Consider the following 13,497-nt stretch of genomic DNA (forward strand, 5'->3'; position numbering starts at 1 on the left):
CGTTCGATAACAAATATGACACATGCACTGGATGACATGCACGTTGATAATATAAGTCCAATGCAAACAATACCGACGAGAGGTGCGTTATTTCCCCTCTTTTGTCGATATTTGTTGCGACCTCCCTATGTGACAGCAAGAGCAGCATAGATGCAAGGAGAATGAGGTGAATAGGCGTATGAACATAACTGTCATGGAAAAGACCCGCAGTATGCTATACTACAAAAGCGGTGTACTAAACGGTGGTCGGAAGTAGTGAGAACGGCAGTTTAATTTAATTGATCGCTTGACAAATACAGCTCATCACGATATCTCGCCATCTAAGTTTGCTTCCAAAATGATGCCTCAAATAGATAACTTACTTGTGCTCGGGTCGCATGGTTACGCTAATGTTGACAATTCAATGAATACAAAGCTCAAATCCGAGAGTTTCAAATGTATATTTTTTGATTATGCAGAACATGGCAAGGGTTTTCGCGTGTATGGCCTCATAAATGTCAAGATCAAAGTGCCTCGCTCTGTGAGAATAGTTGGGCGTTAAGTAGGCGGCATTAACGACACGCATGCGCTCCAGTGAGAATCGACCGTCAAAATTATAAAGAACAGTAATGTTGCTTTCCAATAGCAACTGAATTGAAAGACAGTTCATGAAATAGAAGAACCAGTCGGAGATGTCGAAATGAGCGAAGTTGATAGTACATTCGATACCTAAGTCGGTGTACACCAAGCGTCGGCTAAAAGCAGCTTATATCTTCCGAGCGCTCTGTCCAAAAGAGATTGGAGCTAGCAGAATATCGTTTATGTCTTCATATACAACAAGAAGATCGTTGGAGTATTATATTGAAGTGGAGTGAACGAAACAAAGACATTAGCTGATGCTGATGCGAAGGAACGGTTCCGATAATGAAGAGACTGATGAAGTCAGAGATGTGCTCAAAACGTATGCAAGGTGAATGAGCTGAAATAGGCGGATTTATTTTGGTCATAGAGATTGACATTGACAGGTCAGCAAAGACACTTGTGATAAAGTAGACTTGCTCCATCGACGACGCGATCAGGCGATTCGATCAAAGGATGCCGAGAGTGCCGACAACCGTGCACATCAGGATTAAAGTTGTCGTCAACACGGTCGCCAGCAACGAAAGTGGGTCGTTTGGCGATGTGCTCGAAGCCTTTTTCGATCTTTGACTGTATGACCGCTTTACATAACGGCAAGTACTCCACCGAATGTTGCATTCGTGATAACACAGCTGTTCCGGTTCCTGAAGAACCCGGACTATGACATTGGAATGCAGCTATTTGCGTGCTTCAGTACCTCAAAATTATACTTGTATCGCAGCGGAACATTGCGACTAAGGTATATCCAAATGCTACTCACGGCAGCAAATCCGATTTCAGACGTTCGGTTTCAGGAGTTATAATCATGGCTACAGGCACGCCAGTGGTCTTCAAGTCAAGGTACCAGCGAGTCATAGCACTAAAGAAGTTGTTAAGACACGTGCGATACTCAAGGACATGAATCACGGGGAAGGCATAGAAATTTTAGAAGACAACTGAAGAGCGATCAATTTCGCAAACAACACCATATACCATGTTTGGACGTAGCACGCGGGTATTAGGCACCATTTCATCCTCAGGGAATTGCAAAAGGATACGTTGAAGATCGACCTCATCGTCACGAGGCGTCAGGAAGCATATATGCTAACAAAAACACTCGGAAATAAGATGCTTGTTTTTATAAGCCAGGCGGTCTGTATCTAGACAAAGCCAAAGCCAAGATTCAGCAAGCATTAACGGCAAGTGGAAATGTTGAGATAACGTTGTTCAGGACTGTTAAGCATGATGCTTGGTCGTATGTTTACATGCATTAGATTTTCATTTGCTCGCTCAACAAACGAGTTCAGATTAGCGTAGTAGTGAAGGTTTGTTTGCATCACTTTCTTCGTTATGGATTTGCTTCCATTAAAGGACGAGCTTTGGTACTGAGTTATTTGGTAGAGATAAGAAAAAGACATGAAATTTGATACACATTTTCAATTTGGGATTTTACCCAACAAATCAATTGAATGGAGTCTTAAATCAAAAATAGTAAGCGTTTCTCGCTGTTCCAGCAGTATGCAGTATGCAATCTAGTATAATGTCAGATGAAGCCTTGGTCTTCAGATCATGAGGATTGACCGGGAAGTCGTCAACTCACTCTTTGGGAACTTTTTCGTCATACAACATATCAGGCGATCAGCGTGCTCTTCTACCTTCTTGTCGGTTTGATCAACAGTGCATCAAGTACTTGTGAAAGTAAGTAATATATCTGCTGTACTACATGGTATGCTATTGAAATTGCTAAAAATGATCTTTTAGCTGATAAATTGGGATTCTGCCATGACATAATTGATGGAATATACACTCGCATCGTTTTGTGCTGTGTCATTCTGAGTAATACGCGAGTTTAACAAGGACCTCAGGGTGGTCGCTTCAACTCGATAGAGTTTCTTCTATTCCTGTATCCATGTTTGTATACGAAATTGTCATGATGCGGTCGGTGTATGACAATCTTCATCTCGTCGTGGTTTTTTCTTCAAGGCAGTCGTCACACAAGATTCGCTATGTATGAACAGTTCGCTAATTTGCTCTTTGCTATCTGGCCACATTGACGTTTAGATGTTAACTAAGCAGCGAAAGTAATAGGGCACATCTTTGATTTGTCCAGCAAGTTAACTTGGGCTTTTGTTGGACATTTTTATATTGCAATAAATGTACATTGCACGGCAAAAGCAAGTTTAATGGTTAGATTGATACGACATTAACCAGCTCTGTTTCCATCGGAAATATCGCGGTCGAATCCAAGCAGTCTGACCATTCCTATCAGCGAATGATTGGTTCTCATAAAGCACTGTATTGAGATTCGTGTTGAGACACCACGCAGAGATCAATGAACATTGCAATCGGTTACAAAATCGAGGGCAAAAGAGCCGATTAATGAAAGAACCACACTAGTGAATCCTGCTCGTGGCTTTGAACGACCTTGTCATAAAAGTCAACGTTGTCAAATAAAGAGTCGTACTCTTCCATTCAGCAAATTGGGTCAAGCTGCACGAAAAGTGATACCCGACCTCGATAAATACACCTTCATTTTACAGTAGAGCGATTGACAGATTAAGTGATGATACCGGGGCTCTGATGTAGGTTTTCAAACCTGGCTTTTTTCTTCTAGGACTCATTTTTCGGTTCTAAACACTTCCAAACTCTGTTACGGTCGTTTCAAACGTTTCATTCTTCATTGAAAGTGAAATTTCTTTGGTATTGTTATTCTGAGAAGAAATATTTCAATGAATTGATTAAGATCAATCTCTAAAAACGCATGTTAACGTCTATTTCGTTTGAGCATTTATCCTTTTTCTTACTAAAATAGAGGGCAAAAACTGCGTCACCTTATGTCGAGATGATGCCGCATGCGATGTTGCAGCCAAATGTCAGATATATATTTGTTTGTCTGAATTTAGACTAGTCTAGCGGTAAAGGTGTTGAGGCTCCCCCTTTGAGCGAGGATCCAACCCCTCAAAGGCCAAGTTTGATCATTTTAACGGTATTTAAGCGGTTTACAGTCTCTAGTCACAAGCCATCCATAATAGAATTTAAGAAACGGTGCTTTATTTTCAAATACGATAGACAAGTATTTACCATGCCATCATTACATAATGCTTTGCTTATTTTCCCTACTCCAGCTTGCAAGCTGAAGAAGGAATATTTCAATGCATTTGAAGATGCAAATCATCTGTCGCCAACGACAGAAGCCTATGCAGCTTGGTTTGAGAGCTTTTACTTGAACATCAATAGTGAAGTGAAAAACAAAGGCCTTACGTTTCTGCCATCTGTTGTACCTTAAAGCCTACCACATGCATTCTGATAATGCCTGTTTGCTTAGGCTAATACCTGAAAACTACTGGTATGTATATTGCAGTATACAACAGGTAAAAAACATGCTATTTCTTATATTTACATAGATCTTAAGATCGATTGCTTCAGAAACGTTTGGAAATCCTCTACCGATTTCATCTCTCTGACAGTTTCCTAATAATAAACATCTGATAAAGCTGAGAGTATTATATGTCGTCTAGCCTCACGCCTATACATACATCAATCGATTGCACTTTTTCTTTTCGTTCAATGAAGGCTGTTTTCTACAATCGGCAAGATACATATTTTTTCCTAAGCCCAACAATTCACTCGGCATTCTTCCAGCTTCAACTTTAGCACTTTTTGAACAATGAAATTTTTTTACGCCATCCTCGCTGCGACTTACGTTATCGTCACTGCTGGCGATGGAGCTCGGAAAACTATCGACTACTCAGCATTGCAACCACCCACCAAAACCAATTATGTTGGCAAATGGCGATCGAGTCCACGAAAGCTGCGACGTCAGTTGGGACCGTTGGCTTAAAGTGGAAAACACCCCGAGAAGGTCAGAACAGACGTCGACAAAGTCAAATGACCGCGATGTTATTATATATGTTGCTCGTGAGTTACAAGAGATCTGGAATTCGTTTCGGTATGACAAATATTGTGTGTCACTATAGATAATCTAATTCTTTTTGACATCATGTGTGTTTCTTATGATTTCTGTTTCTTGTGCCTTTTAAGTTCTATGTGGCAAAAGACAGTCTTTGAAATAAAGCATGAAGCCTTGCAAATTACTTTTTATTACTTTTGGTATGACTACCATACCATGTTTCTAATGATTTTTATCACATCATTTGATATTTTGATCTTTTTACCATATCACACTGCAAATTTGAGGACATTAAATTTTGGGATGTGCGTGCATATAATTAATTTCAGCAAAAATTGTGAGCATCGTAAAAAAGCATTGACCAAGTAGTCAAAGGCAAAGTTGTCCTTGTGTCAACTTGTAGCCCTTTCTTCCCAGCTATGTACAGGAGAACCCTACCTCTTTTCCTCGAAAGTAATCTATAAGCCACGGCGGTGCTGATTTCCAGCTATTGTTTACCCAGGACAACCGAACCTCGGTTGTCTTTAAGTAGAGCAAGGTTCTAGCGGATGTGAAGCGTCTACCGCTCTCATAAGTACAGTTCAGGCTCCATCATGTGCTCATGGCTTTATACAAGCATGCTCTGCCGGACTTGCGTCTAAAATGGACTTTCGAAATCGTCAAATGTGACAGAATCTTTCCAATAGCTGAAAAATATTCCGTTTAGACACGCTAAGGCTTTCCATATGCGTGTGCTTTAACAAAATATTGACAACAGAATAAGAGGAATAAGACAACACAGGACACTACTTTTGTATTCATTTCCAGAGTTATTGCTCCAATTTTCAGAGTTCTCATAATATTTATCAGTTCATGCGCTACAAACATTCTTACGGTATGTTGATCAGACATGACACTTTTCACCAAAGTGTTTGACCTCTTCAACTATCTTCAACCAATTGATATGATGACGCCACTTAATGCACGAACGGTACAAGCGATTACGTCACAAGAATCTCGGTAATGCGTACGGAGAGAGACACGGTTAACGGACGCAGTGTTCTTAAATTGGTCTAAATAAATCAGGTGTAGTGCAGCAAGGCTGCCGTAGCTCTTTCGCTTACAGAAAGCTTACTTAAGGTCGGTGACCTTTGTTCTATACTTAGAACCAGTAGAAGTGTAGCGAATCGCAATCCACTTGCTCCAACAGTAAGTACAACGGTAATTAGCTGTTCCATTTGAATGTAAACTGTATTTCTGGATTTTATCTGCGGCAAAGCCGACTTCATCTAAATCTATAGGTTTTCCTATCTAAATAGAAAAATCTAATTAAATGTATGACTACTGGCTGTTCCAGCCACGTACCAAATTCTTATTTAAGTGAAGCCACACCATTGTGTGGGCAGATCATCAAATGCGACCTCGTAACTCCCCCAATCAAGATTGTGAAAATCTTCAGTTCACGTTCAGCTGTCGCCTCGAACGAGGTTCACGTGTCTAAGACACCACAACATCACCAGAACCTTCTTACATTTGTCTGTTGATGTCGAAGACACAGAAGACACCCAACCTCATTGGTTTCGAGAACGTTCGCGGGCAGAGCACTTCTTCGCTTTCTTTACGCGATGCAGCTTCGGACAGCGCACCGCACCCGCCACGGGCGATAAGCTACCTCATCGAGGATCTGTGTCGACTAAGAGCCGGATATTCTTTTTCTAGGATGGGAAGGAGAAGAGGGCAAGGTGCATCAGCGGCGTGACGTGAGCCCTACCTGAACATTACGGATGCCGTGTCCGTTTTCCGAACTCTCGACTTCCGGGGAAAGTGGTATCATTATCAATCGCCTTGATGAGGCACAGAAGTAGCAGCTGGATGATGCCCGCAGGGCGGCTTTCATGCGCTCGGATCCACAGTCAGTTCTTGATTCTCGTATGGAATGTGGCATCCGCTTGGCAAATTCCGCTGCAGAAGCGAGGGATGCGATCATTCGGTCGTTTTGCGTCTACGTGGTCGGGCCACTATACCAGCTGAAATTGACCAACGAAAACCTCTCCGAGCTCGCTTCTTGGTACCTCAAGAAATCCCAATAAATTGGTACCGCACTCGACTTTGTGCTCAAAGATGAGGCGCTCCTATACCCGCGATGCGGAAGTTTCCTGCAGTGCTTGCCTCTGGGGAAGCCGCTACAGATTACGGATATTTGTTTGAGGTTTTGCGGACAAGCTCCGTCGCAATCGGAACTCCGATAAGCGTCATGCTGTGGTCGCATACCGCTGCGAGGAAGACCTTAAAAGCCTGGAGCACGTTGCGCACCGACTGACTCACGTTAAGAACTATCGCGATTTGTCGTCGCGGCTCCGAGCCGTTGAGCATACGACTGCGTCGCTCCATGCGACAATAGAGCACTTGGCGCCGTTGGCGATGGAGATCGTGTCACTCCCTGCTCAAAACCAATTACTGGTCTAGCTTTCAAATGGTCGAGCGCCTGTGGGCGCCGGCCTGGCGCCAACGCTTCCACGCTCACTTGCGCCGGATCTTGGTACAGTTTTAGCAGGCCCACATAAATTACCGTGTGGTTGCGCATCCCATTTGAATGATTCTCCATATACGCAAGGCCACGCCTGGCCACAACCTTAAACGACCCGATTAACCGCCGACGGAGCTCGTCTTAAAGGCAGCAGAAAAATCATGGCAGGAAGGTTATTGCATTCAATAAAACCAGGCTTCGACCTCAAAGTTACAAACAATTCTTCTTCCTTCCCGTCTGTTAATTCTTTCTGCATGTTTTGGATTTCAGCCATCGCGTCGCGAACGTGTCGTAAGACACTTATTCTGGAAGACAAGAACTCATCAATTTCTTCACGCGTAGTGATATGGCTAACATCAGCTAGACGCTCGGCTATTCCTCCCCACCAAGCCCTGAGTCATGAGATGGCGACGTCAGCGGTACGCAAAGACGAACGTACCCGTTCACGTGGAACGGCGTTTAGCCGGTAGATGCGTGCACTGCATTGTCCCGAGCAAATTCTACAAGTGGCACCACTTCGCTCCAGTGTCTCGGAGTCTCGGTGTAGACGTTGCAAGGGACGTCCTCGACGACGCGGTTCACCCGCTCAGTTTGACCATCGGTCTGCGGATGGTCTACTGTTGACATAGACAACTTGGTGCCCAGCACCTTGAAGATCGTCGACCAAAACATCCCACTGCAGCGTGTGTCTCCATCAAAGATAATTAAATCTTGGAGTCCATGTTGTCGACAGACAGGATCCACAAACAGCTTCGCAGTACCGACACCATCGATGGTGTCCGGTAACGCTGCATGTTAAGCAATTTGCTCAGACGGTCGAAAAAGCGTGTTGTCCGCCGAGTCCTTCGGCAGGCCAAACATAAAGTGCAAATCATGGGCTGCCAACTTTTGGAGGTTACCAGCAAACTGGCTAGCGGCGCCACCGCCTTCTGAGAGGGTCTCACTTTTTGACACGTCTCACACTGCGCACATATATTCTCGTCTATTTGTACAACTTGGGTCACCAATAGTGGCAACACACAGAGCTGTAGGCATTCTCGCGACCGAAATAACCACTGAGTGGGCCTCATAGAGGGTACAATACTTTAAATTCTCATCGTGTGGAGCCACAATTTGAGGCGTATCCTTTGAGTCGGTGCATAAAGCAGCAATCCATATTTTATTGCATAGCAATGCGATCACATGCAGTCGCGACGACAACTTTTCGTCCAAGTCTCCAGATTTGTCTGCCCCCAAAATCCTGTAGCAGCACTAGCACATATCATCACCCGCTTTCGCGGCACGGATCAAATTCATCACGGACGACGTCATTGTCGTCACATGAGCAAGTTCATAGTCTGTCTGCAGGACGACGCATCAGCCAAAACATTCTCGGGTTCCTGGCTTTTGATTCACATCGAAGTATTCTCTGCGAAGAAGGTGAGCCACCTGGCCATTTTCTGCGAGAGTTGAGTCGTCTGATTCGCAGTGCGTAGTGACGCATGAACTGTGTAGATCACGAACGGCTTGGAGCCGAGCAGGTGAAACGTGACAGTGCATACTTCTCGCTTATTTCTTGTGAACTGGGTAGTACTTCTCTGCAGCCTTGAGCTGGCGATATTTGGACGCGGTCGCCCGATCTTGCCCCTTGGTGGCTGCTTGCAGCAGTGCACAGCCGATGGCAAAGTCCGAAGCGTCACAGACGAGACTAAAAAGACAAAGGGTATAACAAAGCCAGTATTGGTGCATGAAGGAGGCTGTCTTTGACCCCATTAGAATCATCTCGATGCTCGGTGTTCCAACACTATTCCGCATCCTTCTTAAGAAGATTAGACAATGGCCGTGCCATTTCTTCGTGTTTCTTGCTGTACTTGCGCAAGTAGCTGGGAGGCCAAGTCACTTGCTGAAATCTTTTTGGTTCTTATGAACCGGCCAGTCCACAATGGCTTTGACCTTAGTGGAAGGCCATGCTTCTCGATGAAGCGCCCTGTGAAGGGGAATTCTTCGGCGCTGAAGGTGCACCTGTCTGCATAAGCATACAGCTTATTCGTATACACTCGTGCACCGATCTTAAAGGAACGACGTCGTTCTTTTTATCGACGTCCAGGACAACACGGGTACTGAAATTAGATCATACCGATGTGATGGGACCAGTGCAAACGATAGTGAACGAAATGTGCTGACATTTGTGGATAACTTCTAACGTTCTATGACTGCGAACTCATAAAGAACAAAAGTGAAGTCTCCATTAAGCTTGCCTAGTTCAAGAACTCTACGAGAATCAATGAAGAGATCGATTCAAGTGTCTTCGCTCACACAATAAAACCAAATTGCGAGAGGGAAGCCGTAGATTAAATCATACACCCGCGTACGGTACCGTTCGGTCATTAGCTTAACGGAGTGGCACAAGGAATGAATTGTACAATCATGGATAAAGTTCGGATAATGCTACGCTACAAGGCAACGACATGGTGGAAAGAAACTGTGAGTACCGCATTGTATATGATCGATCTGTCTGTAAATACACAGCGATGAACATGCGGTAAGCTACTGGTTCTAATATAGAACGTAACGTCGGTGATCTTAGCTTAGCTTCCTCTAAACAAAATCGTTACGGCAGCCCCGCTGCACTTCCTCGACGAAAGGTGCAAAATATTTCCCCTCTTTTGTGGATATTTGACCTCTTTAGTCAACAGCAAGAGCAAAGAATCTTGCACGTTTAAGAGTTATGAAACTATTAACGAAAAACAATGGGGCAATGGGGCATCGTCTCAATTGCTTCAGACCCAGCAACGGAACATAAGCTGCAACACAACGATGGTGGATATATGTCGTCGGAGCGGCATCGGCCAGCATCGTTTCCTTCCGCATACATGCCAGCAGAATGAGGTGACAAAGCGTCTGAACATGACTATCAAGGAAATGACCCGCAGTATGCTATGCTACAAAAGCGGTGTACTGAATGGTGGATGGAAGTAGTGAGAACGGCAATTGAATTAATTATTCGCTTCACACATACAGCACATCACGATATTACGCCATCTGAGTTTACTTCCAAGATGAAGCCTCTTACTCGTGCTCGGGTCGCATGGTTACGCTAAAGTTGACGATGCAATGAAGACAAAGCTCGAATCCAAGAGTTTCAAATGTATCTTTCCAAAACGCAACCAGTCATGATATCGAAGAACCAATCGGAGACGTCAAATTGTGGAGCTAACAGAGGATCGTTTATGTCTTCATGTGCAACAAGAAGATTGTTGGTGTGTTATATTGAAGTGGGGTGAACGAAACAAAGACATTAGCTGGTGCTGATACTAAGGAACGGCCCCGATAATGAGGAGATCGATGAAGTCAGAGAGGTGCTCAAAACGTATGCAAGGTGAATGAGCTGAAATAGGTGGATTTCATTTTGGTCTAAAAGAAGATTGACATTGACAGGTCAGCAAAAACACTTGTGATAAAGCTGACTTGCAACATCGACGACGCGGTCAGGCGATTTGATCAAAGGATGCCAAGAGTGTCGACAAATGTGCACATTAGGATTGAAGTCGTCGTCAACACAGTCGCCAGCAACAGAAGAGGGTCGTTTGGCGATCCGCTCGAAGCCTTATCGATCTTTGACTGGATGGCCGCTTTTCATCACGACAACTACTTCACTGATATTGCATTCGTGATAACACAGCGGTTCCCGTTCCTGGAGAATCCGGACTACAACATTGGAATGCAGCTATATAATTGCTACGCTAGCTCATATAAAATCTGGTTTAGTCTACTGATAACACGCGTCTAAACAACTTCTTGGGTGCTATGGCTTGTTGGTAATTTGATTTGTATACCACCGGTGCGCCTGTAGACATGATTATAACTCCCGAAGCCGAACGTCTGTAATCGGTATTGATGCCGTAAGTAGCATTTGGATATGCCTTAGTCGCAATGTTACTGCTGCTCGGTACACAAATTTCAAGAAGACAACCAAAGAGCGATTAATCTCGCAAGTAACACCCGATACCATGCTTGGACGTAGCACGCAGATATTAGGCACCACTTCATCCTCAGAAAATCGCGAAAAACATTCTAAACATCAACCTAATCGTCAAAAAGCATCAGAAAGCAGAAATGCTGACGAAATTACTCAAAATAAGGTGCTTGTGTTTATACGCGAAGCAGATTAGATGTAGACCAAACCAAAGCCAAGATTCAACAAGCATTGACGGCGAGTGGGTTAGCTGGAATGACGCGGCTAAGGACTGCTGAAACGATGTTGGTACATGCGTAAGTTCTTACAAATTGTTTATAGAATAGCGGTTCATATGAGCTACGAATATTTTAGCACGCTTATACCTTTTCCACCCGGCTTAGTACCAATTTTTCGCTCGCGGATGCTTTTTGTTTCTTAACTTTTTTTCTTTATCATGTGCATTCGTCGTCTTATTGAGGCTGAAATGACTGAGTGACTTCCGGATTTTTTGGATATCTGCTTCTTTCTTTACTCTTCTTTTCGTTGTTTTCTTCATCTTAAGGGTTTTGAAAGACTTGTTCTTGATAAATATCAAATCAATGTCAAATGGATTATCGGAGTTGCCCATAGCATAGCACTTAGGGGTGAATAATGTTTGGTAGGTACACTTTCATGATGGATGGCTTCATATCCATCGAAGGACAAATTAAATCTCACGGAGACGAGGGATCACTGTGGGGTACCAACAGGAGGGCCACATTTTTTCAAATCATTTTGGGTTTATGGTAGTTCCAAAACCCATCAAATCATCAAATCCAAAGAAGGGGTTATCTAGAAATTGGTCAGAAACACAGCTTCAGCGCGACCTGACAAACCATTTAGATGCTCATCAATCATAAGCAGCGTCATGGACTTCAAAAACGATTTGAATTTAATGGAATGATCTCTAACAGGATCCGATCTAAATCGATAAGTGGCGTAGGCTTTGCAGTGTTTACAGGTGCCTTTCTGTGTTTGAAAGTAGGCAGTAAATAAACATCAATCGTGATCGAACTTTCTTCCTTCCATTTTTTAGTAGGGACTGCTGCAGCATATACGCACTCCACAGCTGCGGATTAACATCGACAGAAACATCTACTTGGTCGGATTCTGTCATGACTCATATCGTCAAGCGGGTACCAGGCTACTTGCCGTTTTGATGGCAAGGACAGAAAAACGAGAGGAATCTTGTTGAGAACAGATCCGGGGCGGCTTGAAATCGGTCTTTGTTTCATAAAACCTAAAAGACTTGTATTTTTCATATAAATAAGAGACGGGGTTTTGTGATAAACCGCTTAAAGCCCAAGTTTAAATAACTCAACCTCCGCCACCCCAGGTCTCCTCGTTGTTTTTTTATGATTCACAGACCAGATAGTACATTATCAAGGCAGATTTATTCATTGTGTATATATATGGCAGCACTGGAACGAGAGAAATACTGACATCATACACTTTCAAAATCAATTATGATTCGCATAGTGGTAAAAAATGTGGTTGCTTCAGCTACTCACTTGCGGGTTGATTCCATCCGAGGACAAAGCTGATTAAACATTATTCACGGGTTGCTTTTTCGTCCCCTCATTCATTTCCATATACGGACCAGGTAGTTTGGCATGATTACAGAAATGTTGGTCTACAAATAAATTTTGCAGATGTTTATTCTAATAGTACCAAATTAATTAGCTTAACTACTCTAGTAGCAAAAAGGCCTGGCCAAAAGAGATAGAAAATTATTATTCATAACACGAAACGTTTGTCAGACATCAAGGCTGTTAGAAATCGTCAAACTTCACGCTGTCGTCTGTCACGCAAAGCTTAAGGTCACATAATCGATCATTGAAGCACATATATTATTTTATTGCTAATGTTAATAGCAATATGCAGATGTAAGTCATAGCAAAACGCATTCCACGTCATTTGACCGTCACTGGAACTGGCTGTCGTCTACCACACAAAGTTGAAGGAGAGCGAGGAACACGAGAACAAGTGCAACATTGTCGCGGTCAATTGCCTTTGTCGACGTCTATTCTGACCTTCTCACTTGAGTGCCTGTTGTGTACTTCGCGGCTTGAAATGATGATATTTTGTTTTGTCAAATTGCTCCAAATGCGAGTAGTCGAGACCCTTTCGAAGTCCATTACCATCAGTAACAGTGATAAAAGTAACAGCGAGGATACAAGCGAAGATGGCGTATGAAAATTGCATTGTCTAAAGTCTGTTCAAGTTGGAGCTGGAAGAATGCAGAATGAAGTTTTGGGCTCAGGAAATCAGTTATTTGGTTACCTGTCATTTATGCTATACTGCCTTCGTTTAATCGAAAAAAGGATGCGATAGTACGTGAATGTAATATAGACATAGAAAAGGATATCCCGAATTTGCCAAAGTAATTCATCTTCACCGACAGGAACGACTCGTTACTAACTATACTTATCACAGAGACCACACAAGATTTAAACATATAGTGCAAATACATACACAGTAACTCACGCATCTGTTCCCAAGCCAACA

At 43.3% G+C, this 13,497-nt stretch overlaps 3 protein-coding genes across 3 annotated transcripts; all 3 read left to right on the forward strand.

The window, feature by feature from the left end:
* Positions 1-2,013: 2,013 nt before the first annotated feature.
* Positions 2,014-2,450, forward strand: PHALS_10879 (uncharacterized protein; the record flags this gene model as incomplete). The annotated part of the gene is made up of 3 exons (XM_024726382.1): positions 2,014-2,088; positions 2,232-2,295; positions 2,359-2,450. 3 exons carry the CDS (start codon positions 2,014-2,016, stop codon positions 2,448-2,450), a joined length of 231 nt encoding a protein of 76 aa, XP_024577064.1.
* A 1,229-nt stretch (positions 2,451-3,679) lies between these two features.
* On the forward strand, positions 3,680-3,934 carry PHALS_10880 (uncharacterized protein; the record flags this gene model as incomplete). The annotated part of the gene is made up of 2 exons (XM_024726383.1): positions 3,680-3,874; positions 3,923-3,934. The coding sequence occupies 2 exons, from the start codon at positions 3,680-3,682 to the stop codon at positions 3,932-3,934; spliced, it is 207 nt and encodes a 68-aa protein (XP_024577065.1).
* A 442-nt stretch (positions 3,935-4,376) lies between these two features.
* Positions 4,377-4,876, forward strand: PHALS_10881 (uncharacterized protein; the record flags this gene model as incomplete). The annotated part of the gene is made up of 2 exons (XM_024726384.1): positions 4,377-4,546; positions 4,639-4,876. The coding sequence occupies 2 exons, from the start codon at positions 4,377-4,379 to the stop codon at positions 4,874-4,876; spliced, it is 408 nt and encodes a 135-aa protein (XP_024577066.1).
* Positions 4,877-13,497: the final 8,621 nt, after the last annotated feature.

Source organism: Plasmopara halstedii, assembly GCF_900000015.1.
Source record: "Plasmopara halstedii genome assembly, contig: Scaffold_525, whole genome shotgun sequence".
NCBI classification, from domain to species: domain Eukaryota; phylum Oomycota; class Peronosporomycetes; order Peronosporales; family Peronosporaceae; genus Plasmopara; species Plasmopara halstedii.